The sequence below is a fragment of the Amia ocellicauda genome, chromosome 12 (genome assembly GCF_036373705.1).
Source record: "Amia ocellicauda isolate fAmiCal2 chromosome 12, fAmiCal2.hap1, whole genome shotgun sequence".
In the NCBI taxonomy this organism is placed as follows: Eukaryota; Metazoa; Chordata; class Actinopteri; order Amiiformes; family Amiidae; genus Amia; species Amia ocellicauda.
The window spans coordinates 21,589,108-21,617,070 of record NC_089861.1 but is presented as its reverse complement, the minus strand read 5'-3'; the positions used below and the strand labels follow the sequence as shown (position 1 = coordinate 21,617,070).

The following is a 27,963-nucleotide window of genomic DNA, read 5'->3' as shown; positions in this document are numbered from 1 at the left end:
CGGTGGGCGTTTGCTACCTGTGTGAAGGGGCGAACGCGACAGGAGGAGTTGGTGAGGAGAGAGAAACTGGATTGTGTTCAGGAATTAAAACAAAAGACAGGGAAACAGCCGAGGCTTCTTCCAATCCGCGGATCTGCGCCGTGCGAGGCAGCGACGGACTTGTATATATTTTTCTAAGCCCCCCAGACAACGAAGACCCGAGCAGAAGCGGTTGCCCCCCCCCTTCTAAGTAAGAGAGAAAAAAACAGGAGCAGGACGCAGTTGCCTCCACTCGTGGATACCAGGGGGATAAAACCAGCCTCCAGCTCGGACACGGAAGGGGGGGAAGCATGAGAGCCGAGCAGTGCGGGATCCCCAAGTGCGTGACGTAACCCGCACGTCCCCTCACGCACGCCGGCCCCGCACCGCTGGGCTGGAGAGCATCGGCCAGGGCGGAGGGGAGAGCGGGCAGCCCCAGGATGGGCAGCCGGGCGACTGGCACTCCTCTGCGGCAGGGCTTGATCAAGACTCAAGAGCACAAGTGAACCCCCAACCCATTCATAATGATGATTAGTAGTTGCAGACCGGCTGTAGACTGCGGGCGAGGGCTGCTGTATATTGTTTTTTTCCACGCCGAGCACCATGATCTGGATATTATTATTATCGACTGGCTTTAACTTCTTCGCCGAGCCAAAGAAAACGTCACCTTAAGAGTCCGCATGGGGGAAGCACAGCTGGAAATACCAATAACACACTCAGAGCTCACCGAAAAGCGACTCACATGTAGTGCATCAGTAGTTCATTCATATCGGCTGTTGTTGGTGGTGGGACGTTAAGTTGAAAGGCGGATAACATATCTAGTCCAGGGAAATGTATGGTTTACATGTGTTGTTAGTGTGATGATGGTGGTTTTCTGATTTTCTCTCAGGGCTCAAACATGGTGGGCATGCAAAGCTACAGACTTACTAGGAGTGTGATGGCGTGACAAACTTATTCAAGGGTTAGTGGATGCAGGAGCCCCATCGTGATGCAGCAGCTTTGAAAGTTCAAATCGAAACTGGAGTGCAAACACATATCATCGGTGGTTTTCAAAACGAGCACGGGTACGGTAGTGTTTTGTACAGGCTTTGGTGTAATTCAGTAGGTGTCTATAAATATTGCTCGTTGTTCAACACTATCAGGCGTCAACAGATACAGATAGAGCAGCCAATCAGCTGTCCCCATTCGCCGCCCTCAGTGACGCGTAGTGACGTAGTGTTGGGTTCCATCGTTTGTCTTGTCCAACTGCATTTTATCTGTATTTATTTGTGTGTGCTGAAAACGGAAAAGTCACTGCACAGCCAGCTTTCTGTTTATACTGACGTGAGAGAACGCACAACACTTTTTTTACTCTTGTTTACTATTGAATTTAATGTTTTCTCCATTTTATATTGGGGTCATCAGCTTGCCAACTGACATGTAGTGTTTCTTTTCAATCAGTCATTTAAGAGGATTGTGAATCAAACACAAAAGCCAGTCCCAACTTGGAAAGTGAAGTTATCAACATCTGGACCCTGTTCATATTATTCAACTTTTAAGAAGGAAGTCTGAAACAGATTTGGGAATTCCACCGCCAATTGTAGAGAATCCCCCCCCCGGGTTCGTTTGGACTAAAACCCCCTGACAATGGAGGACCTGACGTCATAGTGGAGGCGAGTGGGGGCGAGGCAACCCGAGCAGACTGCAGAAGGCCTCCGGATCGAATCGCCGGCTGGCAGAAAGATGGGCTCCCAGGTGCTTCAGATCCTGAGGCAGGGGGTGTGGGCCTCCCTCACTGGTGGCTGGTACGTCGACCCCCACCAGAGCACCTTCTCCAACTGCTTTCATCTCTACATTTGGATCTTTCTCCTCGCCTTCCCCTTCCTGCTCTACATGGTAAGTCGATCTGTAGTTCTCGGCCACCACAAGAAAGAATGAGGTATAACCTACAGTTGTGTCCTTTCCCCTGTGTCCTCAGCCCAGTCTTGCAGATCCTCTTACAACCTGGACACCTACACCGTGCATAAAATGAAGGTCTGAGATAGTGGTTCTCAGCTCTGCCCTGCTGGTTTTTGTTCCAACTGAGCTCTAATTTACTTAATTGAACCCTTAATTTAAGTAATAATGTCCTAAATCAGAGCCTTTCGGTTGTTTAAAACCGTAGAGTTTTAAGTTAATAAGATAAGTTCCTGATACAATTTTATAAAGGAACCAACTTTTTATTCGTTACACAATTTAAAAAGTAAAATGTAGGCAAATTATGAGTTAAGGGTTCAATTAAGTAATTAAGAGCTCGATTAGAACACAAACCAACAGGGTAGGGGGTCCTCCAACCAGGGTTGAGAATCACTGCTGTAGGAGAAGAGCAGAGTGATCTAGGGGGGTTCATCTGTACCGAGGTGTCCTAAGTAGCTGGCAATGATGATACACTTTGCAGTCCTAGTGCTCTCGGGCAGCTCATCCCACCACTGCGGTGGGGATGTCTGACTAACCAACCTGTGAAAGGGGAATGGAGTGGCCAACAGGGGATATAGGGAGAGGCTCGAAAGTTAAAAATGAGTGGCTGGTTGACTGCCCTATACTTTATGTACAACACATGCGACATATTGTCCGGACACCAGGCATGTCAGTCTGAATCCATTTCTGAAAAGAAACATTTTTCCTGTATGTTCAGTTTACATTGGTTTCTTCAGCCTAAATCACAAGCTCTGTCCGAGGCTGTGGTCGGGCAGAACATCACTCCGAGAAGTTCAGCAGCAGTGCAGTGTGTCAATACCTACGTCTATACTGGTCATTCAGTCTATTTAAAATAGTGCTTCATACAGTAAAGCGTGAATAAGAATTGCTCTCAACCCCAACAGGCTCAAGTACTGTGAATCCATCTTAATTAGTGAAAAGATGATGGATTCCTGACTAATATTTTTGTTTCACATTTTGTTTAGTCTTCAGTAATGCTCTGTATAATTAAACTCCCATTTGTGCTGCTGAATTTAGATTGCTCTCTCACTCTAGATCATTTTAAAGGGCCGGTTAAAACACTGCTGGTAGAGAGTATGCAAAGTGAACTGAATCAAGTGCAAACATCTAGTTTTTGGGGTATGACTTAGCAAAATACACAGTTTTGGGGTATTTTATTTTTCTTTGTTTGTATTTGTTTTATCGAATTTCCATCTGATGACGCCATATTTTAGACCATAAGAAAGTTTACAAACGAGAGGAGGCCATTCGACCCATCGTGCTCATTTGGTGTCCATTTATAACTGAGTGATCCAAGGATCCTATCCAGTCTATTTTTGAATGTTCCCAAACTTTCAGCTTCTACCACATCGCTGGGGAGATGATTTGAAGGTGCTGTTTAAATGGAGGGATGTTTTTGTAAATTGTCCTCTTGGGTAATATGTGAAGCCTCCTTAGATTGTGCTGTAGTAGATGTGCTGTGTAGAGGTTTGGGAAGTGGAGTTGTGAAGGGGGAATCATGACCAGCCGATACTGTAGTACAATATTTTTGTCTACAGGTAGTTTACCGTTTCACACAGCAGGGGTGGGGTGTCAGAGTGGGGTGCCTGGTCAGAGTCCCACAGTTGGTAGGACAACTCTTCGCTGTAACCGCAAAATTGGATTATATCTCATCCTCTCTGTCCTTGTCTACAGGTTGATTAGATTACCACCTGTAGCCCATGCTCATTGTCTATTATACCTTAATTTGAATGTGAACTTATAATGTCTAACCTCAGTCTCAATTGTCTTTCCCCCATCCTCCCTCTCCTCAAACTTTCTCTACCTCAATTTGTTCCTCTTTCATCTTTCTCTGTTCCCCATGCCACCTCCCTTTTGCTCCTCATTCCCTCCTTATGTGTCTCTCCTTTTCCATTCACGCTCTTTCCCCCCCTGCTTTTTTCTATCTCCTCATTCTCCTTGCTCTCTTCCTTTATTCTCTTCTTTGCTCTTCTTTGCTCTCCTTCATTCTCTGTCTACTCCTTGATCTCCCCTTCTTTCTTCACATTATCTCCCCTGTTCTCTCTCACTTCTCCCCCCCCCCCCACCAGGCTCTGCCCTCCAGCGTGTTGGTGGCGGGGGTGTACTGCCTGGTGGTGGCAACCTTTTTCACGGCCATCAAGACGGTGAACTTCCGGCTGCATGCCATGTTTGACCAGGGCGAGATTGTGGAGAAGAGGCAGGCCTCGCTCACCCCCGAGAGGGCAGGCGAAGGAGACGGGTCCTCGGGCCACGACAGGAGCCAGGCCCGGTTAGTACCAGTCGGATTTCCCTGCCCGTCTTAAGTGTTCACAAAGCTTTACTAACGTCAAGTCTGATAAGGGACAGATAAGGAGACAGACTTCAAAAATGATAGCTAGGGCCCTGAGTTTTGCTCGAGTTGAGTTTTTGGCCTCCAGCCCCAAAAGGCCGATGTTGCCCTCTCATTAACCACCTATTGAGTCTTTGCACTATTGTCATTTTTGGTGATTTGCGATATTACTACCAGCAGAGGGAGGAGGGGGTGGATTTGTAGGATATAACAGGAGGGATTAGAGATTGTAGGGAATATCCTTTCTGCTGTTAGAAAATTGTGAGCTGGTTGGAATCATTTTCTTTTAGCCTTGATGATAGTATTTGCAAATCTTGAAAGGGAAAACGTCTATTTTTGAAGCATCTCTAGTCATTGCCTGTATTTGGTCATATAGTCATCTTAGAAAGCTGGCAGACCTTCCCTGCAGTAGCTTATTTCAGTGCATCAAGGCATCAAGGGGAAGCTTCAGAATTTTTTTTTTTTTTTGCATTTGCATCAGTCTTGAAGGACTGTGAACAGGCACTGAGTAAGATTCAAATTCTCTGTACTGCTTTTCATTTGTTTGCCTCTCTCCCCCTGCCTCCCTGTCTCTGCTCCTCTCTCCCTCCTCATGCTCCCTTCTCCTCTTTTAGGGACAGTGCGGGGGGTGTGGAGATGACGGTGTTTCGGAAGGTGAACTCCACGCCACCCGTGCGCTGCAGCTCCCAGCACTCCCTGTTTGGGTTGAACCAGGTGTCGGTGAGTTCCTGCCGCTGCCACATTGTGACGCTATCGGATATTTATTTTGGAGTTTGATGCCCCAAACCCTTTTATGTGTTTTTCTTTTTCTTTCGCAAAACTGTTTTGTTTAGTTTATTGAACAATATCTAGATTTGTAATGATGCTGCTTTCCTTTTCTTGTATTATGGAATCTGCTGTTGTTAATCGATTAATCCAACTGTAGTTTATGTGAAAATCTGACCTTTTGTAAAAAGAGCTGCAGGGAAACTTTAGATTTCTCCAACTCCGGGGGAGAAAAACACAAATAGTACCCCATGCAGTACAGTTTATAGTCCCACAGAGCGAGGAGACCCTAATGTCTAATTTCTGTCTCTCTCTCTTCCTCTGCATTGCTCTTTCAGGAGTTTCTTCCCCAGCTTGACGATACAACCGGCTCCAAAGGTAACCCTATGCCCCGCTGTACATGTCTCTGCTCCTGTATTGTGGACAGGGGTGTCAGACTCCAGTCCTGGGGGCCGCAGTGTCTGCTGGTTTATGTTCCAAAAGGGGCTAACAATTACTTAATGTCATTGTATACTCAGGTAGGCTTATCTAAAATTTGTGTATTTTTAAAGCTGATGCCATACAATTTGTTTACTCAAAACAGTTAATTTTCAATGAATCCAGTTAATTAATCGTTTAATTAGAGCAATTAAGGAGACAGGAACTGGGGCTGGAATGAAACCCAGCAGACACCGTGGCCCCCCAGGACTGGAGTCTGACACCCCTGCTCTCAATTCAGTGTCATTTGTATAAGGTATTGACCAAGCAATGTACAGCAAACTGCTTTTAAATGTAGTACAGTCCTCCTTTAAACATCACAGGTCTAAGTGGTGCTCCAAGATATGTTTGTTTATTTATCTTTATATTCTCACAGATATCAGGGATCTTGTGAGGGAGCAGGGCAGTAACAATGTGATTGTCACCTCGGCACACAGGGAGATCCTCAAGCACAGCTCTCAGGACACCATCGGTCAGTGACTTCTGTGATTCAAATGATATAACAAGGTTCTGCATTCTTGGTTCATTAATGACAGAAATAACACAGATTTGCAGTTGAAATTAGAAATTCCTCAAAACCTTCCCATGGCCCTTGCCAGGAAGGTGAGCTGCCCTCTCGTTTATTCAGTTTAAACATGTGGTCAGTGTTCTTGTTAGGTTAGTGATGTTTTTATTTACCACTAAATTAGCAGACCATGCCTGTTTTTCTCCTGTATAAACCAGTATAACCAGCATAATGCTCTAGCAATGCACTGCAAGTACGAGACAGGGAAACCAGTTATAAAATTTGACCACATGGTCCCTCTGTCACCTTGCAGGAGGCCCCAATGGCGTGCAGGCCTGCCTGGCTGCGGCTCTGGCCGGCGACCTCCCGGGCCTGATGGGCTTGGCAGGGGGGTTTGGGCGCGTGCTACCTGGGGAGTGCCCCGCCATCCCCCCCTCCCCTTCCAGCAGAGGGGAGGGCGAAGATGAGGAAGAGGATATGGGCGGAGGGAAGGAGCAGCTGTCCCCTGAAGGCTCTTCCTCACAGCAGAGGAGTCCCGAGGAGGAGGGCCTGACCGGGTATTCTCCCCTGGGGGAGTCGGAGAGCCTGGGTGATGCCCCCCTTAGCCCCCTGATCAAGAGCAGCCTCAGTGAGGAGATGAGCGAGAACCTGCGGGGCCTGGGCCTGGGTCCGTCCGCCTTCCGGCCCAGTGTCGCCCTGCCGCGGGGGTGCGAGGCTGCCGGGGCCGTGGTACCCAAAGCGGCCGGCTCCACCGACAGCTGCTTTAGCGGGGGGGGTGGCGCCACGGACCGGGAGACGCTCAGCACGGTCAGCAGCTACCGCAGTGAGAAAACTGACTCCACCCAGCTGGAGAGTCCCTCCCTGGGCCTCCCACGCTCCCTCCCCCTCCCCATTCCTGCTGCAGCCTCAGCCACCTGTCCAGCAGACTCCCTGGGAGGGGCGCTGCGGGGGGGCAGTGACACAGACAACCTTTCTGACAGCGAGCTCCTGAAGTCCCCTTCCGCAGAGCTGTCCCCGGGGCTGGGGCTGGACCGAACACTAGTGGAGGGCACGTCCTCGCCCTGCCCCTCTATGGAGCCCCCGCCCTGCTCCCGCCACCGCCGTCGAGATTCCTCGCCCTCCAGCAGCGGCCCCTCTGAGGTGGGGGAGGCAGGGAAGGCGGGGGATACCCCCAAAACACTGCCCCACCCCGCTCTGCCCCCACTGCCCCCACCAAGGCAGGCCAGCCAGGTGGCGGTGGGAATGGCGCTGGGGCTGGGCTGCTCTGAACCCTCTCTTCCCTCCGCCCCCACCCCCTTCCTGCTCCTGGAGCCGCCCCCCCCCTCACAGCAGGTGGTGCGGCCCAAGGACCTGAAGCTCATGCGCCCAGCTGGGGGGGAGGCCCGGCACCGGCCCGGCCGCAGGAAAGCCCCTCGGAAGCAGGCAAGGGGAGGCAGCAGCAGCTTCGACTGCGGCTCGTACCGGCGGCACCGGGGCCACGGGCAGCACCGCGACTACATCCCCGTGCGCAGCCGGCTGGGTGCCAAGGCCTACAGCCAGAGCCTGTTCCAGGACTCCAGCGACGAGGGCAGCGACGCCAGCGAGGGCAGCGACCTTAGCGCCGGCTCCAGCCTGGGCTCCCAGCGCCGCTACAGCTCAGACGACGATGACTCCAGCTCCTCCACCTCCTGCTACTCCCCCGACTCGGCCTCGGCCATGCAGCCCCCGGCCCCGGCTCCACCCGGGCCCCCGCAGAAGCAGCAGCAGCTCCCTGACCCGCAGCAGTCCGAGCCCCCGCCCCCCGCCCACCCCCGGCCCGCCCACAGGTCGGCCAGCACGGCCAGCGCTAAGACGCACGCCCGGGTGCTGAGCATGGACGGGGCCGGGGGGGGCCAAGCCAATCCCGCAACCCCGCCCTCAGCCCCCCCGCCCCAGGCCACGGCCCCCACCTCCCGCCCCCTCACCATCTCCAAGTCGGACCTAGAGGCTCGGACCGGTCACATGGACGGGTTCCCCGGACCGCACCCCCGGCTGGATTCACTCAGCAGCTCTTGGGCCGGGAACCAGACGGGCTGGAGAGCAGGGGAGCTGGCGGAGGAGGGCGCTGTGGGGGGAGGTGAGTACCGATGCACACCGTGGCACACCGTCACGCATGATACATGATGCTTACATACACTTCCTCCATACCAGCCAGTGATAATCCGATCATCAGTCTTTTCTGTCCTCTCACACTGCGCAAAATGAGGCCGAACTAAGTTTTTGTCAGAAGAGCGTATCTTCTCGGGAGCAGCGTCACACAGTGTTTCCATCATTCGTTACTGCTGTTGTACCACTCAGTTTATTTCAGCTTAATTCATAAGCCGTAAGACTAGTCCTGTGATGAAGTCTTCTTGATTTATATAATTATTATAATGTGTGGCTGCCTGTTTGCCTGCCCACCTCCCTGCAGCGGCGGTGGCTGCCCCGGAGGAGGGAGGGAAGCGCGACTCCGTGGGCAGCGTGAAGAGGACCCAGGCCATCCGCCGCAGACACAATGCAGGCAGCAACCCCACCCCCCCGCCCTCCGCAATGGGCTCTCCTCCCAGGTACAGCAGCCCGACCCCTGACCTCTGTCTGTTTTCTCATTCTGTGGGTACGTTTCTCGCATCCTTCTCTTTTCCACTCTCCGTTTCTCGCTGTATATCCTTCCCTCGCTCTATCTTTTGCGCTCTATCTCCCTCTCATTCTGTGTGTACTCTCTCTCCCTTCGCTTCCTTCTCTCTTCCATGCTGTATATCCTTCCCCTGCTCCTTCATTCTATCTGTGTGTCTCTCTCTCTGATGCCTGCCTCTCTTCTTTCCCCCCCCAGCCTGCAGGATATCCAGCGTGGTCGAGCGGCCTCTCACTCCCGTGCCCTGACACTGCCCTCGGCGCTGCAGTTCGCCTCCTCCCTCCTGCTGCCGCGCAGTGGTGTCCACGAGGCCTCCACCTTCGACGACACGTCTGAGGGCGCCGTGCACTACTTCTACGACGAGAGCGGTGAGTCTGACTGAGCGCGGGGCGGAAACGGTGAAATCGCTCGCTGTGCCTGTCACCCCCTCTGCCCTGGGAGTCTCTTATCTTGGTGTGTGATAGCCTTTAATTATATCAGAGTATTTATTTTATTTCCCCACGTATTTTATCTTGCAAAGCTGGTCTTAATAAGCAGCGGTTAATAGAGTGAAACAATAAGAAACGAGCAAGAAACAGACTGTCTCACGAGTTTATCTGTTTGTTTGGATGTGTGAAGGAACAGAGTGGAATAAAGCTTTCCTAAAGAAACCTAGATTATTGTGAACACTGACGTTTTTTCCCATGGTTTCAGTGTTTGTTTCTCTTACAGGAGTGCGGAGATCCTACACTTTTGGTCCGTCAGGGGGAGGCTATGAAGACCCAGTACAGTAAGACGCTTCCCTTGAAGGGCTCATGTAAACCTATCCATCTCATGTCAAATACCTTTGGTTACTTGTCAGGACTTCCAAATGACTTAATATGATGTGATCCTTTTCCAAACAACATAATCATTTACGATTTGACTTCTTAGCCCAATAAGGACATAATCAGTTATGCAACGAAGGGGGAATTAAAAGCAGAACCCCCTGGGGCCCTGCAGGATAGGAATTGCCCGTGATCACCCTGCCATGCCTCTCTCTCTCCCTCGCAGGGAGCGCCAGTCTCAGTCCTCCAGCTTCACTTCCACAGACGTCCAGGAGGGGGCCCCGGTGCTGTCCATGCTGCAGCCCCGCCCGGTGGTGCTGCAGGGCATGCAGGTGCGCAGGGTGCCCCTGGAGATCCCCGAGGTGAGCCCCCCTCTCCCTGTACCCAGTCCAGTTCTGTCATATCGACCTTTAATCCTGCAAAGTGTGGCCCTCTTTGAAAATTGGGTGTATGTCTCTGGTTACTATCAGATGACATCACATCCTGAAACGGTACTCTGTGGGAATTTAGGCAGCCACTGTGTTTTTTGGACCCTGCATTGTGCCGACACTGCAGTTCAGTTGTTCTCTAAGAGGTGTGTGCGTCTGTCCCAGCCCAGCATCCTAACGCCCCGCGTCCCCTACTCTCGCTCCCACCCCCCAGTTCGACCTGGACCACGAGTCTCTGCACGAGTCGCAGGAGAACACCCTGATGATCGAGGAGAAGGTCAAGCCCAAGCAGTACTACCGCTTCTGGGTGCTCCCGGGCCGGTGGCTGCGCGTGCGCTACGACCGTCTCGCCCTGCTGGCACTGCTGGACAGGTGAGGGTGCTGGGCTGGAGGGGTTGGTGGATGGTTCGGCTGCAAAAAACAACTCTACGACAGTAGCTCACTCTGTCGCTCTCGCCCTGTGTTATCTTCCCCCTGTCCTGTATCCCAGGAATCGGCGCGTGGGCGAGAACGTGTTTGCTGTGGTGCTGGCCAGCCTGGTGGCTTTCCTGGGCTTTCTGCTCCTCCTGCAGGGCTTCTTCAGGGACATCTGGGTCTTCCAGTTCTGCCTGGTCATCGCCAGCTGCCAGTACTCCCTCCTCAAGGTACTGAGCGAGGGGTGGGAGGGACCGGAGGGGTGTGAATGTGGAGTCGGGTGTCTGCGGTGTTTTTACTCCCCACAGTGAGTGTGGGTGAGGAGGTGTTGAGCTAATGTACATCTCTGTGACCCTGTGACCTGGATGATTCAAACTGACCTCAACACAACTTTTTAAACTTTGTCTCTCTTGTAGAGTGTGCAGCCGGACGCAGCCTCCCCGATGCACGTAAGTAATCTCGGTTATCTGTGGTGTCAGTTACGTGTTCTTTGTTTAACGCATTCTTCTGCATAACACCTCTTCTGTATTGTTTGTGACGGTCTATAGTCTCTGCCCTGCCCGATGGTGTGTGCCAGTGTCTCTGTATCTGTCACCCGCAGGGACACAACTGGATCATCGTGTACAGCCGTCCGGTGTATTTCTGCATCTGCTGCGTGCTGATCTGGCTCTTTGACCTGGGGGGCAACTCCCAGTCCCTGCAGCCGATCTCGCTGTACGGCGTCACCTTCTTCTCTGCACACTTCCTGCTCTGCGCCAGGGACGTGGTCATCGGTGAGTCCTCGAAGAGCCGCTGGCGGAGGAGAACAGCTTGAGTGCTCGAAGCCTTAGAGCGGGGGTGCTTTATCCAACACTAATGGTTTTGATTAACCTTCATTTGTGTGGTTCTTCCATCACACAAATGTAAGAGGAATTCTTTGAACGTATATGTTAGATAATCTGCAAGATGGTGTAAGTGAAGCTGATGTGATCATCTCAACAGGATTCTGTTCTGAGAAGTGTGAAATAATTTATTTAGGACAGATTTAGTGTGAAAATCATTTGATTTATGTTAATAAAATATTACATTTTAAAGGGGAAACTAGCACAGTTCCTAACATTATGGTTTTATGCATATTAACGTATACAATGCGTAAGTAAGATGTATAGCACTCTGCCAGTTTGATTCTAGCTTGTAAAGTTGTTCATATTTCAAAATGTAAAACTCCCCAAATAACGGAGGATGGCAGAAAACACACATTTCTGTAGCATCTCCAGTGCTCAACCCATTTTAAACGTGTCAATGTTATGAGTGGGCAAATCCACTCATGATTATTTTAGATTTTTCTGTTTAGACTGCGTTTACAGGGGAATTAGCGCAGTCCCTAAAGTGATGGGTTCTTTGGTTTATTTGTATTCATGGGTCAGTAAGAGTGTCAGACTGTCCTGGTTGAGCACAGAGCCGTACGGTCACACGACCGCTGTGAGTCACTATTATCCAAGCCGCTGTGCTCTAGTGGCTGTAGTCTTTTCAGCTGTCTAGTGAGCGTGGAAATGACAGTTCTTGAATCAACGAAAAGCACTCCTTTGGGGTATCATGATTCTCTCTCTCTCTCTCGTTGCAGTGTTCACTCTCTGTTTCCCACTCATCTTTCTGTTCGGGCTGCTGCCCCAGGTCAACACTTTCATCATGTGTCTCCTGGAGCAGGTGGACACGCACATCTTCGGGGGGACAGGTATAGTCCCCTACAAAAACGAATGTGAAGTTACTAGGAAGACTGTGCATTATAATAACTGAACGTTCAAAAACCCTGAGAAATCCCAAGGGTGTTTTTGTGGTATAGCCTGATCAGATTTCCACAGATGACCCCCCCCAACCACCAAAAACACTGTCAATTGAAGTCTGCTCAGTCGGGCACTTCATCTTCATCTCATCAAAATCATCTTACCTCCGGCTGTGTTGCCATCTCTCAAGGATTTCTCCACTACAGTACAGGTCAGAGCTACAGACGCGGAAAGGGAATTTGAATCGGGTTTCATGTCACTGTGTGGAAGAAATGCTGTAAAACAATTTGAAATTCAGCAGCCCAACCTAACTAGTACCAAGTGTGGTCTTTGTAAGTCAGGGGGAGGGGCGGGGGCGCTGAACGCTGTGGTAAAATCCTTTTAACAATAAACCCACCCGATGCCACTTTCCTTCAGTCTCCGGACGAGGGCGTCACACCTTCCCAGGCTGTCTGGCTTTCTGCCGCTGCTGTCCCCAGTAAAAATTTATGCTACGCTCTGTATTACGCTGAATGTTTAAATTAAGTCTGTATACCTTTGCTGCCTAGGGTCCCGAGAACCTTTCTTAGATGGGAAATTGTCCACCGGTGCCGTTTTAATCAGTTTTTTTTTGTCTTCTGTTCTTGCCAATCTGCCGTCACTGTATATATCTCTGCGCTGGCCGCCTCCGTCTCCGTCTCTCCAGCCACGACAAGCCCCCTGTCGGCCCTGCATAGCGTCCTGCGCAGCGTCCTGGTGGCGGCACTGCTCTACGGCTTCTGCCTCGGGGCCATCAAGGTGAGGGAGGTGGCGGGGGTGGGGGAATATATATCTCCAGAGAGGTGTGAGGGGGAGAGAATGGGAAGAGGAAAAATGGGAGGGAGGGTGGTTTTCAGTCCCGGTTAACATCCAGCTGTTTTTCTCTCTCTCTCTCTCTCTCTGCTCTTCCACCCCTTTGTCTCCCGCCTCTCTCTCTTCCTGTGTCCAGGCTCCCTGGGATGACCTGCACGTCCCGGTGTTGTTCTCCGTGTTCTGCGGGCTGCTGCTGGCTCTCTCCTACCACCTTAGCCGCCAGAGCAGCGACCCCACTGTCCTGTGGTCAGTGTCCCCTCGACCAGCGCCCCTCTGCCCCCCCCCCCCGTCACCCTCAGTCTCTTCCCCTGTACCCCACCTGCCCCCCAGCCCCTCCCCTTGGAAGGTGCAGGTTTGGAGCCCAGTTTATTTTGTGATGGGTTTATGACATGGCCCCGTCTCTGTCTGTAGGTCCCTGATCCGCTCCCGATTCCTCCCCGACCTGGACAGCCGTAGCCCGGAGGAGCCACCCCTGGAGATCAAAGACCCCCTCCCTGAAAAACTGCGCAACTCTGTGGTAAGGCTGTCAGTCAGAGCTGTTTCAGACAAGATGAGGACATTCTGGTCTTCTCTCTCGTTAGGGTTTTACCATCTTAAGTTCTCTTGTTTTATGATGATAGGCCATTAACCCTAATGTCTGTCTTCCCTCTGTTTTGTTCCTCTCACTTTCTCTCCTTTTCTTCTTCCTGCTTGCTCTCTCCATTCTCTCCCTCTCTCTCACTGTCCTGCAGAAGGAGACCCTTCACTCAGACCTGGTGATGTGTCCCCTGATCGCCATCATCACCTTCGCCATCAGCGCCAGCACCGTCTTCATCGCCCTGCAGGTCTGCTCCACAGTGCCACTCGTCTCTCTGTCCGTCTCTCTCTCTCTGTCTCCTCCCCTGTCTGTCTCTCTGTATAAACAAGACTTACATTTCGCACAGTTCAACATTATAAAGCAAAGATTTAAGTTTCCAGAATCGGGAGATTTAAAAACCATTGAATTGGTCTGCATTTACAGCCTACAAGGCCACTCATGCTTTTTCTTCCCTCCCAAATTTTCTCTTTCTTCCCTCACTCTCTCCCCCTCAGCCTGCCCTGAGTTTCGTCCTGTACGCTCTGGCGGGGGCGGTCGGTTTTCTGACGCACTACCTGGTCCCTCAGCTCCGCAAGCAGCTGCCCTGGTTCTGCTTTGCGCACCCCGTGCTGCGCTCGCGGGAGTACAGCCAGTTCGAGGTCCGGGGTGAGTTGATGTGGCTCGGGGTATCGCGGTGTAGCGGCTCATGTCACCGCACTGCTCTGCACCCCAAGGAAACGTCATTTCATTTCTGATCTTGAGAAGCAAAAGAAGGTGTTGCACGGTATATTGACGGGTGTCTATGAACCCTTTTATAGGTGTCACGTAAAGTTCACTGCTTTGAGGAACTGAAGACTTGACTGATTAAACTGCTGCTGTATTACCAACTGTTACCCTGTTGAGATCAAACGCATACCCAGACTCCTCCAGGAAAATAGCACGGAGGGATATAAATTACACCTCTAACCCAGTATAATGCAAATTCGAATTAACACGGTAAAGCAAAAGATTTCGAAAGTCGAAACAAATCTGAGCACATCTACAGCATTTTTAAACTTTCACTCCAAACCGTTGATGATTTTACCTTTTTTAGTTTGATTTGAACCTTTCCTATAAGTAAAAACTCACTTCTCCAAAATGTTTTCATACTGTTTTACTTATCAAAATGTACGTGTAACATAGTTAGCTGATTTGCCCAGGCTTCTGTTTGCTAAAATACCCTCATCCTTTTTTCACATCAGTTTGTAAGGATGTGTAATTAAAATAATTTTCTGATATTTTATGTGAATTTTCCAATTTAATAACCACTAAATTATGATTGATGAAACCGAGCCCACATTTAGCAGTGTTTAGTGCTGGAGGTGTTGTTAATACACTGTCTATTATAAAAGAAGTGTTGTAATTAAAAAATAAATAATAATAATAATAATATGGAGATACAATCTAACCATTGTAGAGGAGATCTATTTACTGCATACACTGTGTTAACTCTAACAAACAGTTTGCTGAATATTAATGATGGAAATGCTCGAGGCCAAAGCAAGTTCGATATGACGCGGTTTCAGAGTTCTTGGCTCCAGAGGTCGGTGTTATATCTGTGTAGAGGTGTACTACGCTGGGGTCGGTGGCTTGGTGTTCAGTTACAGCCGCCCTTGGTCTGTCACAGTTCTGCCACGCTGGTGTTTTACTGGCTGTGATGTCATTCCTGAATTGTTGCTGCTGTTGCTTTGCAGATGCTGCCCAGCTGATGTGGTTTGAGAAGCTGTACGCCTGGCTGCAGTGTGTGGAGAAATACTTCATCTACCCGGCGGTCATCCTCAACTCCCTGACCACAGAGGCCCGCGCCATCAGCGCCCAACCAGAGAAACTGGGGGTCTAGTAAGGACCTGCACATGCAGCCCCGAGACGCACAGCCACACTGTACACAACACTGCACTGCGCCGCACGGCCGTCAGTCAGACTGGAGGGGAATTGTTTGGTAGATGATAAGACACACTACAGTCAGGAAACTAAGAACTCTTCATTTTTAACCTTCTCTCTCCCCCCCGCAGCAGCCGAGCTCTGTTCATCACGGTGGCGGGGATGAAGCTGCTGCGCTCGTCCCTGTGCACCCCGTCCATGCAGTACGTCACGCTGGGCTTCACCGTACTGTTCTTCCACTGCGACTACCCCCGCTTCTCCGAGACCTTCCTGCTCGACTACTACTTCGTGTCCATCCTCTTCAACAAGGTGGGCGGCCAAGCACCTTTGGCGGTTCCGCACACTTGGCGCTTCCGCACACGTGGCGATTCGTTCTCCTCTTCCTCCCATTCCTTCCCCGTTTCCTGGATTTACAGTGTAGCTCTGCACTAGCGAGTAACGAACCATTCACATGCTGATAAGTAATTTCGAAGACCGTCGAAGTCGACTGACATGTAAACACAGTGAAACCCGGGTGAGGTTAGAGGGGTGACGCTCCAGGTTTGGGTGAGAATGGAGGGCTGACCTATGCTGCTGTTTTTTCAGCTGTGGGACCTCCTGTACAAGCTGCGATTCGTGCTGACCTACATCGCCCCCTGGCAGATCACCTGGGGCTCTGCCTTCCACGCCTTCGCACAGCCCTTCGCCGTGCCGCGTATCCTTCCCGCCGGGTATTTGTGATTGTTGTCTTTGTATATACTGCATATACACTCACCTAAAGGATTATTAGGAACACCATACTAATACTGTGTTTGACCCCCTTTCGCCTTCAGAACTGCCTTAATTCTACGTGGCATTGATTCAACAAGGTGCTGAAAGCATTCTTTAGAAATGTTGGCCCATATTGATAGGATAGCATCTTGCAGTTGATGGAGATTTGTGGGATGCACATTCAGGGCACGAAGCTCCCGTTCCACCACATCCCAAAGATGCTCTATTGGGTTGAGATCTGGTGACTGTGGGGGCCAGTTTAGTACAGTGAACTCATTGTCATGTTCAAGAAACCATTGTGACATGGTGCATTATCCTGCTGGAAGTAGCCATCAGAGGATGGGTACATGGTGGTCATAAAGGGATGGACATGGTCAGAAACAATGCTCAGGTAGGCCGTGGCATTTAAACGATGCCCAATTGGCACTAAGGGGCCTAAAGTGTGCCAAGAAAACATCCCCCACACCATTACACCACCACCACCAGCCTGCACAGTGGTAACGAGGCATGATGGATCCATGTTCTCATTCTGTTTACGCCAAATTCTGACTCCACCATCTGAATGTCTCAACTGAAATCGAGACTCATCAGACCAGGCAAGATTTTTCCAGTCTTCAACTGTCCAATTTTGGTGAGCTTGTGCAAATTGTAGCCTCTTTTTCCTATTTGTAGTGGAGATGAGTGGTACCCGGTGGGGTCTTCTGCTGTTGTAGCCCATCCGCCTCAAGGTTGTACGTGTTGTGGCTTCACAAATGCTTTGCTGCATACCTCGGTTGTAACGAGTGGTTATTTCAGTCAAAGTTGCTCTTCTATCAGCTTGAATCAGTCGGCCCATTCTCCTCTGACCTCTAGCATCAACAAGGCATTTTCGCCCACAGGACTGCCGCATACTGGATGTTTTTCCCTTTTCACACCATTCTTTGTAAACCCTAGAAATGGTTGTGCGTGAAAATCCCAGTAACTGAGCAGATTGTGAAATACTCAGACCGGCCCGTCTGGCACCAACAACCATGCCCCGCTCAAAATTGCTTAAACCACCTTTCTTTCCCATTCAGACATTCAGTTTGGAGTTCAGGAGATTGTCTTGACCTGGACCACACCCCTAAATGCATTGAAGCAACTGCCATGTGATTGGTTGGTTAGATAATTGCATTAATGAGAAATTGAACAGGTGTTCCTAATAATCCTTTAGGTGAGTGTATGTATATGTGGCCCTGTAAAGTGTTTTCCTCACTTTCAGCAGTGCTTCACAGTTTGCTGGTGTTGGTGATGAGAGTGAGGTTGCAATTTGTACTATACATCTTAAGTTAATCTAATCAGACGCACCTTAATGTGAAGGACCCCACCCCCCCGTCGTCCAGGTCCTTAACCCCCGTGTGCTCAGATTCGGCCATGCTCTTCGCCCAGGCCTTGTTCTCCGCTCTGTTCTCCACGCCCCTCAACCCTGTCCTGGGCAGCGCTGTGTTCGTCACCTCCTACACCCGTCCGGTCAAGTTCTGGGAACGAGATTACAAGTAAGTCTGACAGTGGGGAGTGCCCACCTAGCAGGCAGAGGGGATACAGTGAAGGGTACAGGAGTACTGGTGCCAGTACAGTAAGGAAGAAATTGAATTTATTGATTTATTTATTTGACGTTTTCTTTACAGATTTATTCTTTTAAGTCTCCTCTCCTTGCCTTACATTGACTCCTGTGTGTTTGCTGTTACTTTGCAGCACTAAACGGGTGGATCACTCCAATACAAGACTGGCCACGCAACTGGACCGCAACCCAGGTCAGACACACCCACACATGTCAGGGGTTTCACAGCCTGCTCGCAGAGACCCAGTCTAGTTTCATAGCTCCCCCAGTTTCTTCGCACAGGGAATGTATGTAAACTGCTGTTCAATGGAGAGCCATAGGGTGTGGTTTACTATGGCCGTGTAGTGTAATATGGCTCTGGAGTGCAGGGTTGTGGGTTCAATCCCAGGTGGGGGACACTGCTGCAAGACACTGTACCTAGATTGCTCCAGTACAAACCCAGCTGTAGAAATGGGAAATTGTGTGTAAAAATATTGTGATGTAGTGTAACAATGCCCTAGATAAGAGGGTCTTCTCATAAATAATGATTGTTCAGTTCTCTCTGATTTTTACAAAACCTGACATCACATCTTCTACATATACCCAGCATTATAATGGTGGCAGTATCCACATTAACAGTAAATACAATCGTGATGTAATTCTCCCCTCCCTCACTGGCACTCAGGGGCAGACGATAACAACCTGAACTCCATCTTCTACGAGCACCTGACGCGCTCGCTGCAGCACAGCCTGTGTGGGGACCTGCTGTTAGGCCGCTGGGGCAACTACAGCACCGGGGACTGCTTCATCCTGGCCTCCGACTACCTCAACGCCCTGGTGCACGTCATAGAGATTGGCAACGGCCTGGTCACCTTCCAGCTGCGCGGCCTGGAGTTCAGGGGTGAGTTGGGCAGAGCAGTGCAGGGGCCATGGAGGTCAGGAGTGGCAGTGGAGTGGGGGGGTGCTGTCTTGGGGTGGCGTGCGTTGGGTACGGATTGGGGCTGCGTCAGTTCACCCATTTTCTCCAGGTGTTGTTTGCCCAGTGACTGTCCCTCATGTGTTGTGTTGACCCTTATGATTCCCCAGCCAGTGGAGTCCTGAATTCTGCTACCGAAGTCTGAACTTGCTCTCAATCACTCCTCTCTCTCCTCACTCTCACTCACCCTCTCCCTGTCTTCCTCCCACCTAGGGACATACTGTCAGCAGCGTGAGGTAGAGGCAATCACCGAGGGGGTGGAGGAGGACGAGGGCTGCTGCTGCTGTGAGCCGGGCCACCTGCCGCACATCCTGTCCTTTAACGCGGCCTTCGGGCAGCGCTGGCTGGCCTGGGAGGTGGCGGCGACCAAGTATGTCCTGGAGGGCTACAGCATCAGTGACAACAATGCCGCCTCCATGCTGCAAGTGTTCGACCTGCGCAAGATCCTAATCACCTACTACGTCAAGGTACCGAAGGAGTTGGCTGGGGGGGCTGCCGTGGGACGTTGGTGTGTTTGCCAAGCCGGCGAGACTTAGCCGAGCTCTCGGGGTGACCGGCGGTTTCCTTGTCTTCGGCCCTCAGAGCATCATCTACTATGTGACGCGCTCCCCCCGCCTGGAGGAGTGGCTGGCCAACGAGGCGGTGCAGGAGGCCCTCCGGCCCTGCCACGCCCCTGGCTACGTGGACAGCGACCCGACGTTTAACCTCAACATCGACGAGGACTACGACCACCGCGCAGCCGGCATCACGCCCGCCGCCTTCTGCGCCGTGTACCTGGACTGGATCCGGTACTGCAACGGCCGCCGGCCAACGGTACAGGAGAGGGAGCAGTGAGGGCTGGGGGGCCTTTAATGTTGTAGAAATATAAATGACACTTTTTGAAGTTGCTTTATACACTTCCGTTATTTGACACCACACTTTCCCCGCCGCTGCCCCTGTGCTGTGATTGGTGTGTCACTGATGGGCCGTGCGTGTCTGTGTTGCAGCCCGTGGACTGCGAGCCGGAGTCCCCCCTGGTCACGCTGTGCTTCGGGCTGTGCATCCTGGGCCGCCGGGCCCTGGGCACCGCTTCCCACAGCCTGTCCGCCAGGTAAGTGGCCGGCACCGCCACCATCATGGAGCAAACTCTGTCTGTGCCCGTCTTTCACTGCCTGTCTCACCGTTCCCTCCCCAGCCTGGAGCCCTTTCTGTACGGCCTCCACGCCCTTTTCAAGGGGGATTTCCGCATCACTTCCCCCAGAGACGAGTGGGTGTTCGCCGACATGGACCTGCTGAACAGGGTGGTGGCCCCCGGGGTGCGGATGTCTCTCAAACTCCACCAGGTGAGGTCACTGAGATGTCGCACTGTGGAAGTTGCTATGAGACTCCACAAGCATTTGGAAATTGAAAGGAGACACTTAACCCAGGGAAACCTTACAGTAAAATACAAACCTCTATACACAGACAAAAACAATGCATTTAAACACCCTTATACAGGCATGTAACGATTGTAAGTTGGCCTGAATAAGGATGTCTGCAAAGAAATAAATAAATGTATAATCTGTGCATTGACAACCCAGATTAGACAGTGATAAAGCAGCTTTTGCTTTTGGTCCCTGCTGTTGGTCAGCTGTGAAGCAACTTTGATTCCTGAATGCATCCTGAACTGCTCTGTTCACCTTGAGGCTGCCAGTCGCTTTAAAACTTAGTGGGAGGGGGGGAAAAATGTTTGAGGGCTGTGTGCGTTGCCTCAGTGTCTCCATTTTTTTTTTTTTTTTTTTTAAAGAAGTTTGAACTGCATTCAGACTGCACAACCCTTAGAATTATGCTGCCCTTTAGAAAAGTATACACTTTTAGTATACAATAGTATACAATATACAATATTTTCGAAGCTGAAAGAGATTTTAAAGGAAGATATTCCAGTCCAAACCTTCCTTGTTTATCCCTCTTCTCCTCCGGTCCCTCCTCCTGCTCTCTCCCCCAGGATCACTTCACTTCCCCGGACGAGTACGAGGACCCAGTGGTGCTGTACGACGCCATCACGGCCAACGAGGAGAAGCTGCTGATCTCCCACGAGGGCGACCCGGTGTGGCGGAGCGCCATCCTTGCCAACATGCCTTCCCTGCTGGCCCTGCGCCATGTGACTGACGACGGCAGCGACGAGTACAAGATCATCATGCTCAACAAGAGGTTCCTCAGCTTCAGGGTCATCAAGGTCAGGCCTGCACAAGATGTCTCTCTGTGTCTCTCTGTGTCTCTCTGTGTCTCTCTGTGTCTCTCTGTGTCTCTCTGTGTCTCTCTGTGTCTCTCTGTGTCTCTGCTGGATCAGTACTCACACATCCCCCCCCCCCCTTCTTCTCAGGTGAACCGGGAGTGTGTGCGTGGGCTGTGGGCTGGGCAGCAGCAGGAGCTGGTCTTCCTGCGCAACCGCAACCCCGAGCGCGGCAGCATCCAGAATGCCAAGCAGGCCCTGCGCAACATGATCAACTCCTCCTGCGACCAGCCCATCGGCTACCCCATCTACGTGTCCCCCCTCACCACCTCCTACGCCGGTGGCCATGACCAGCTGCGCTCCGTGTGGGGGGGCCCCGTCAGCCCCCAGAACATCTACAACTGGTTCATCAGCAGCTGGGACAGGTAACCCTGCGCCACGTCGCCAGGCATGAGTTGGGGGTTTCCTGATGCATCTCCAGAATATTTGCAGTCCTAGATCTTGCTCTAGGTTGTTAGGTTGTTTCCCAAATGTTTGAAGCCACAGAACAAGTTGTATTGCAGCTCTTCTCAGCGTTTTTGTTTTTTTCGGCCTAACATCCGAGTCTGCCTCTGTTCTTGCCCCTGCCAGGTTGCAGAAGGGCTGTGGTGCCGGCTGCAACAGCGGGGGCAACATCGAAGACTCTGACTGTGGGGGGGGCTCCACGTCCGTGTCCAACAACCCACCCGGACACCCTTGCGCCATCCAGGGCCCCGGCTCTACTAACCCCCCGCAGACGCCCCTTACCACCGTCCAGCCCCTGGCAGGTAAAATGAAAGTTGTGTATATGATAGAATCCATCTAAAACAGTATCTTATTTATCCACTACAACACGCACACACATCTGAACTGTTAGGAGTGGCGCTACTTGCTCTTCAACCCATCTTTTGGATTTGGTTTCAACTTGCATATTGATACAAGACCCACAGCATCCTGGTTACTCGGTTAGCCCTGGATTGGTCAAGTAGTTTGATTCCTGATTGCAACAACCGTGTAAAGAAGCGTCTCCGGTTTTCTGTTCCCAATCCTACTCTGCAACTTCCAATTGTAAACTCTTGCTTTGGTTTTCTTGCTTTGATTGATTTATATTAGAACATAAGAAAGTTTACAAACAAGAGGAGGACATTCGACCCATCGTGCTCGTTTAATAACTGAGTGATCCAAGGATCCTATCCAGTCTATTTTTAATTGTGTGTCCCTGCTGATCTGGAAAAGCTCCTCTGGTTTGATGTGGTCGATGCCTTTCATGATTTTGAAGACTTGATTCAAGTCCCCACGTAGTCTCCTCTGTTCCAGGGTGAAAAGGTTCAGTTCCTCAGTCTCTCAGTAGGACATTCCCTTCAGACCTGGAATAAGTCTGGTTGCTCTCCTCTGAACTGCCTCTAGAGCAGCGATATCCTTCTTGAAGTGTGGAGCCCAGAACTGTCCACAGTATCCAGATGAGGTCTAAATAGTGCATTGTATAGTCTGAACATCACTGCCCTTGTTCTCAATTCTATACTTGACAATATACCCTAACATTGTTTGCCTTTTTTATTGCTTCCCCACATTGTTTGGATGGAGAAAGTGAGGAGTCCACATAGACTCCTAGGTCTTTCTCATGCGATACTTAATCTAGTTCTATTCCTCCCATAGTGTAATTATATTAGATTTAGACTTTATGAATCAGTTTGTCAACTTATTGTCCACTTGTTTGTACTCTAGTGCAGAAGGGAGCCGAGCTAAGAAGCTACATATTCAAAAAGGATATCAAACTGAATAATTGTAAAATTTGTTTCATTGGTTGCTTTGACCTCACTTGACAGGCGGCGACGCCCCCTTATTGCTCGGGCAGGCCTGGCCCCTCCGCCCCCAGCCCCTCCCCCTCGCGCTGCTCAGTCAGTCAGAGGGCAGACGTGAGGCCATCATGGGCTCCTCCCTCCAGCGCACCTCCTCCATCCAGGGGCTGCTGGGCCAGCGCCTCTCCAGCTCCCAGCTCTCCTTCGGCAGCCCCGCCACACTCCCCCCTCTCCCTGCTGAGCGATTCTGCACAGTTGCCCCCCAGGACTGCCCTGGGCCGCCCCCTCCCCAGCGAGGGCCCCACAGGTCAGGGATGGGGCTGGGCAGCGGTGGGGCTGGCCTGGGCTACGAGGGGCTGTATGGGAAGTGGAGCCTCTCTGGGAGGAAAGGATTCAGTGGCGCTGCAGGGGCGGAGGGGGCAGACGTCCAGTGCAGCAGCAGCTCAGGGACGCCTGCGCGGGGGGCAGCACCACGCACACAGGTGAGAGAGAGGCGGCCGTCAGGGACTCTTAAGCTCTGGACAAGTGTTGCCCTGGAGGAAAGGTAGTGGACCTAGTACATGCCCTGGGAAAACACTCTACCTTTTTTATATTTTGTCTTTTATTTTGTTTTAAAATATATTTGATCTAACGAGTGACATTGAACTTCTAAATCCATAGAGTAGAGTAATATCAAAGGTTTTAGAAATAGATTGAAATAATGAAGGCAGGCTAGGGGGAGAAATCTGGGGGTAATCGTCAGTTCCAATCTTTCACTTGAATCACGGATCGCCGCATCTTTTTACTACTTTTACTACTACTACAAAACAGTTGCCCTGTGAGACTCCTGTGCTGCCATCACTACACTGGCTTCCAGTGCCTTTATGGTTAATATTTAAAGTCTTCTTGACTAGACTGACAGCAGACACTGACATCATTGTATACGTTTATTGCGGCCTAATCGTGCTCTTCAGTCTGTGGACACCAGCCTGTTGTCCATTGCACGGGTGAATTACAAAAGGAAGGGAGGGCCTGCTTTCTGGAAAAATCAATATATTTATTATCATAACCTTAATGTAATTCATAGTTTTTTTTTTTTTTTTTAATGTGTTGGCTTAATTTTTCTAATTGGATGTTTTTACTGTTATAGCTAAATAATGGCTAATTGGATATATAATATTTATTTCCTTACTTATTCTTAACAATTATTTGTCTATTCTTGAGACTTTTTTTACTTGTTTATAAATACTTGATTTTTGTTCTGTATCTAAAGCACTTTTAACTGCACTGCACTTTTATCACACTATATATTTTTAATATCTGTAGATATCAGTGGCTTTCTACTGAGTCCAGAACTCACCCTGTGAGCCACAAGATGGCACTGTATTGCAGCCAGACAAGAAAAGCCTGGCGCACTGAGCCCAGACAAGTGTGCTGTGTATACTGTACACTGTGAAGCTCCTGGGACACTTGAGCAGTGGAGGAGCACAGTCTCTCACCGGCTTAAGTTGCCTCCATAGGACGCCATTCTTCTCTTCTCTTGCACCTTCACTTTACGCACTGCTGTGTATATAGTTTACAGTGATGTTATGTATAGGTACCACATTGTGTCAGCATGTGAGTTGCCTTGAAAAAATATATCTCCCGAATAATTGAACAATTGATCGAAGGATGTAAAAATAAATCTGCGTTTTAATTCACGCGGGTGCCCAAACAGTAATGTTTTCTCTGTCGGTTTCCAGCCTGCTCCTCCAACACACCCCCTCGACTTCAGCCAGGCCACTGAGCCGCCCAATGAGACCCCTCCCCTCCCCTCAGGCGCACCCCTGCCCCCCCGGGACGAGATGACGGAGCTGCCTCTGCTGGACAGTCTGCACTGAGGGGACGGCGCGCCATGATGCCAGCACTCACTGCCCAGCCTGTGCTCCCCGCAGTGAGAGAAGGGCAAGGGTGTGAGATGGAGAGAGGGACACGGGCAGGGGAAAAGCTCTCGGAGGGGCACCAAACCACAGCAGACACCAACGCAGAGCTTTCAAGCAGGGATGGGCGTTCCGTCCGGAGTAGAAAGAATCTCTGGCCTCAACCAGCCTGGACTGGACTGGACTGGGGTTTGTCAGCGGTCAAAAGTACCAAGCCTGTTGTTTTTATTTTTTCCAATGACGGGTCAAGAAGATGAATCTGCCTTATTGATCTTTCATGGTCACACTTTTTTCTTGATTTTTAATTTTATTTAAAGGAGAGATTCTGCATCTGAACTCTTGTCAAAGCCCATTCATTACAAACAGACACAGAAAAAGCCTTCATTCCTGTGATAAGCCAACCTCCTTTTTTTAATTTAAACTTAATTTCCCCCCATATTTCTATATATTTATTTTGATTGTGATTCTTGCTTTGGGGGTAGGGGGTGGGTACAGGTGGTGTGAACCAGTTTTTATAACTTGTAACAATTTTTTTCGGACTGACTTGGAGCAAACTGGACTGGACGGGTCTGGAAACAAAATAAAGGAAAAGAAACTGACAAATTAAACTCTTCGCTCGGGGGGAAACTCCTGAGAGCCGACAAAGGTGCTTGAGCGAGGGAGGAAGGGAAGCTGGAAACGGCCTTCTGATGCCAATCTGGTATTGGAGCTGGTCAGGATTGTGTGAAACTGGACAGGGCTGTGGCCTCAGACTCGCAGGACTCGGAGATGTAAAAAGTTGCTGTAGGAGGAGGAGGTGGAGAAAGGTGGCAGGAGCAGGAGGAGGGTGGGAGTGGAGTTGAGTGGTATTTGCAAAACCAGCTTCCTCCTTCTCTAAAATATTTGTGATCTCCATGAAAGCAGCACACCACAGATTTATCATCTATGAATTCCAGCAAGGGAATTTACAGGGGCATAAACTGGTGTGTTTTTGGCCTTTCTCTCTCTCTAATTCTCTCTGTTTCTCTACCTATTATTAGCCATGCCCTGGAGGCCTGGGAGGGGGTTGGGGAGTGGGTATCTGAGGTTTGGCACCAGAGGTTGAGGGGGTGGTGGGAACCATGGAACCCCTCTGTGCCGATTCTCGGTCTCCAGAGATCAGATTTCTTGACTGAACCTGCTTGGTGAAAGAACTTGCTCTTGATACACAGAAACCACAGATGAGGAAATTGGAATTTTCGCAAGAGGCGGAAAAAACTTAATCTAAAAAACCTGCTTCAATCAGAGATGGGCATTTTTCCCAGAGCTGGGTGGGGGGGTATGGAATGGGTGGTGTCCTGTATGTGCCTTTTACAGCACAGATGAAGCTCAGGCCCTGTGCTGCGCAAAGGCAGATACGTCAGACAGACTGACCGTGTGGGCAACTTTCTAACACTACACTGCCACTGGGGGGGACGTGCAATACACACAGACCAGGGCAGGGAGACCGAAGACTACTGAAGGAGCTGGAGTAGCAATATGAGCCTTCAGGGAAAGGAACTGATATCATATTACACAACTATTTTGTACAAAAAAAAATATTAAAAAATGCAATTATTAAGTAAATAAATGGGAAAACAAAGTTTGGTAGAGGACCTGCTCATCAACATGTTAGACGGGCTTTGAAAAATGGGATTTGTTTAATTGTATTCCAGTGTTTTAGGATGGTTCTTGAGTTGCTTTCAATACAAGCTGGTTTGTAACGAAACATTGTCCATCACACTAAGCTCACTCTCTTTTTGTACAAAGAAAATCACAGTCCGAAGATTTAAAGCATCGCACAAATCTTATAGGATTAAAAAAAATGAATCCCTTGTATTTGCTTTTTAAAGCTTTAAGGGCTTCTCAATGTCAAACCTTCTCCAGGGTCTCACAACAGGTAGTAGTCTCTGCTCAGAGCGCAGGTGGGACCCTGTAGTCCAGACAGCAGCGTCTCGGGTCTTGACCCTGTATTTTAGACCGCAGTGGCTTCTGGCCAACTGTGGCCCTGATATTCCCCACAGTAGTCAGAGCCCGAGGTTTAGTGGGCTTGAGAGCTCCTCCACTCCTCCCTGCAGTGCTGTGGTCCTTCAGCTTGCGTGTTGCGACTCCCAGGGTGGAGAAAGCACACATTTCGGAGGACGCGTTTGTGTCGGTGTGTGTATGCGTGTGTGTCAGCTGCCAACATCCCTCCCTCTGTTCAGCATAAGCCACAGCTGGGAGCCAGGTTCATCAACCACCATTGATTTGGAGGGTATAATAAACAGAAAGGGTAAATAAATTGTAAACCGGTGCGGATTTCCAAACGAGAATTGTTTCCAAAGTTAAATTGTTAGCAGTTAGCAGTGTCTGTGCGTGATGCTCTATCCTGTGCTGCTTTTGTAAAATACTGTCCTCCGGGGCTGCATATTTGAGGGATCTCCAAATATGCAATCATCTGTGTCTGTGGAGCACAATTCAGACTTTTTTTCTGAGATACGGCAGTAGACAATGGATGGAATACAGTTTGTTTTTGTTTAATTTTGTGATCTCTCTCGACGACTTCTACTGTCCTCTCTCTAACAGGGCTCTGCATTGCAGTTCTCAGTGGGTGCATTTCCTATTTGTTCAGACCTTCAAAACTATTTCAGTAGACGTTCCTTGGGATACAATAATCCAAGAGCACTCGTATGTAAGTATTCATAGTTCAGCCCATCCCTTCCTCCACGGGATACAGCCAGTTGACCCTTGAACCCACAGATTGTGTGAAGATTAATTTTGTTCCCCCCAGTATTCTTAGCTTGGTGGAGAATGCTTTGTTACCGATTTGGCTGACTAACGTCAATCTGGGTTTGTAAATGGGATTGGGCAAGGGAGGTGGAAGGGATAAAGGGGTGTGGCTTTAATCCCCTGGACTTGGGAAGATGGAAATGGCCCAAGACCAGATCAGTGTCCAGCCCTGCATCCCTTCCAACCCCTTCCCAAAACCCAGTTCTGAAGAGTGCCATCACAGCTCCCAATTTCGACTTTGGTTTCCTTCAATAGCAACGGAGAGGTAAAATAACCTGCTACTACTTCTGCAACTACTGCTACTATAATTACTGCTACTACTATTACTACTACTGTTTCTACTACTACCTCCAGCGTTTTAGTTGGAAATGAAGAGAAATCACAAAAAACACACAAAATAAAAAAAGAACCTATTTCTTTGGTTGCTGGTGTCATTGGGGGATTATGGAAGGGGTTGTTTTGTCACTATATACTATTTGCACTTAAAACGTGTGTGTGTGTATACATACATATATACATATATATATATATGGCTTGTTTACTAATGTACAGGCCAGTCCTATCAGTGATTTTAAGCCCTATTTCTCAATGTTTGTTAAATAGAAACTAC

At 50.0% G+C, this 27,963-nt stretch overlaps 1 protein-coding gene across 2 annotated transcripts; it reads left to right on the top strand.

Moving 5' to 3' along the window:
• The first annotated feature begins 24 nt into the window (after positions 1 to 24).
• On the top strand, positions 25 to 27,774 carry LOC136764565 (pecanex-like protein 3). Of its 2 annotated transcripts, XM_066718731.1 has the most exons (36): positions 25 to 1,082; positions 1,459 to 1,893; positions 4,044 to 4,243; positions 4,918 to 5,023; positions 5,407 to 5,446; positions 5,922 to 6,017; positions 6,364 to 8,145; positions 8,479 to 8,614; positions 8,878 to 9,047; positions 9,391 to 9,448; positions 9,712 to 9,847; positions 10,128 to 10,285; positions 10,404 to 10,557; positions 10,744 to 10,776; positions 10,929 to 11,100; positions 11,931 to 12,041; positions 12,776 to 12,867; positions 13,058 to 13,167; positions 13,333 to 13,438; positions 13,653 to 13,745; positions 13,993 to 14,143; positions 15,211 to 15,355; positions 15,529 to 15,706; positions 15,983 to 16,091; positions 17,532 to 17,661; positions 17,861 to 17,919; positions 18,391 to 18,606; positions 18,895 to 19,148; positions 19,264 to 19,494; positions 19,668 to 19,771; positions 19,856 to 20,003; positions 20,645 to 20,875; positions 21,023 to 21,297; positions 21,503 to 21,678; positions 22,717 to 23,171; positions 24,411 to 27,774. In XM_066718731.1, the coding sequence occupies exons 2-36, from the start codon at positions 1,741 to 1,743 to the stop codon at positions 24,546 to 24,548; spliced, it is 6,906 nt and encodes a 2,301-aa protein (XP_066574828.1). In that variant the 5' UTR covers positions 25 to 1,082; positions 1,459 to 1,740; the 3' UTR covers positions 24,549 to 27,774. The 2 variants fall into 2 exon arrangements, with proteins under 2 accessions (XP_066574828.1, XP_066574829.1); XM_066718732.1 differs by having other exon boundaries at positions 25 to 1,893; positions 15,532 to 15,706.
• The last annotated feature ends 189 nt before the right edge of the window (positions 27,775 to 27,963 follow it).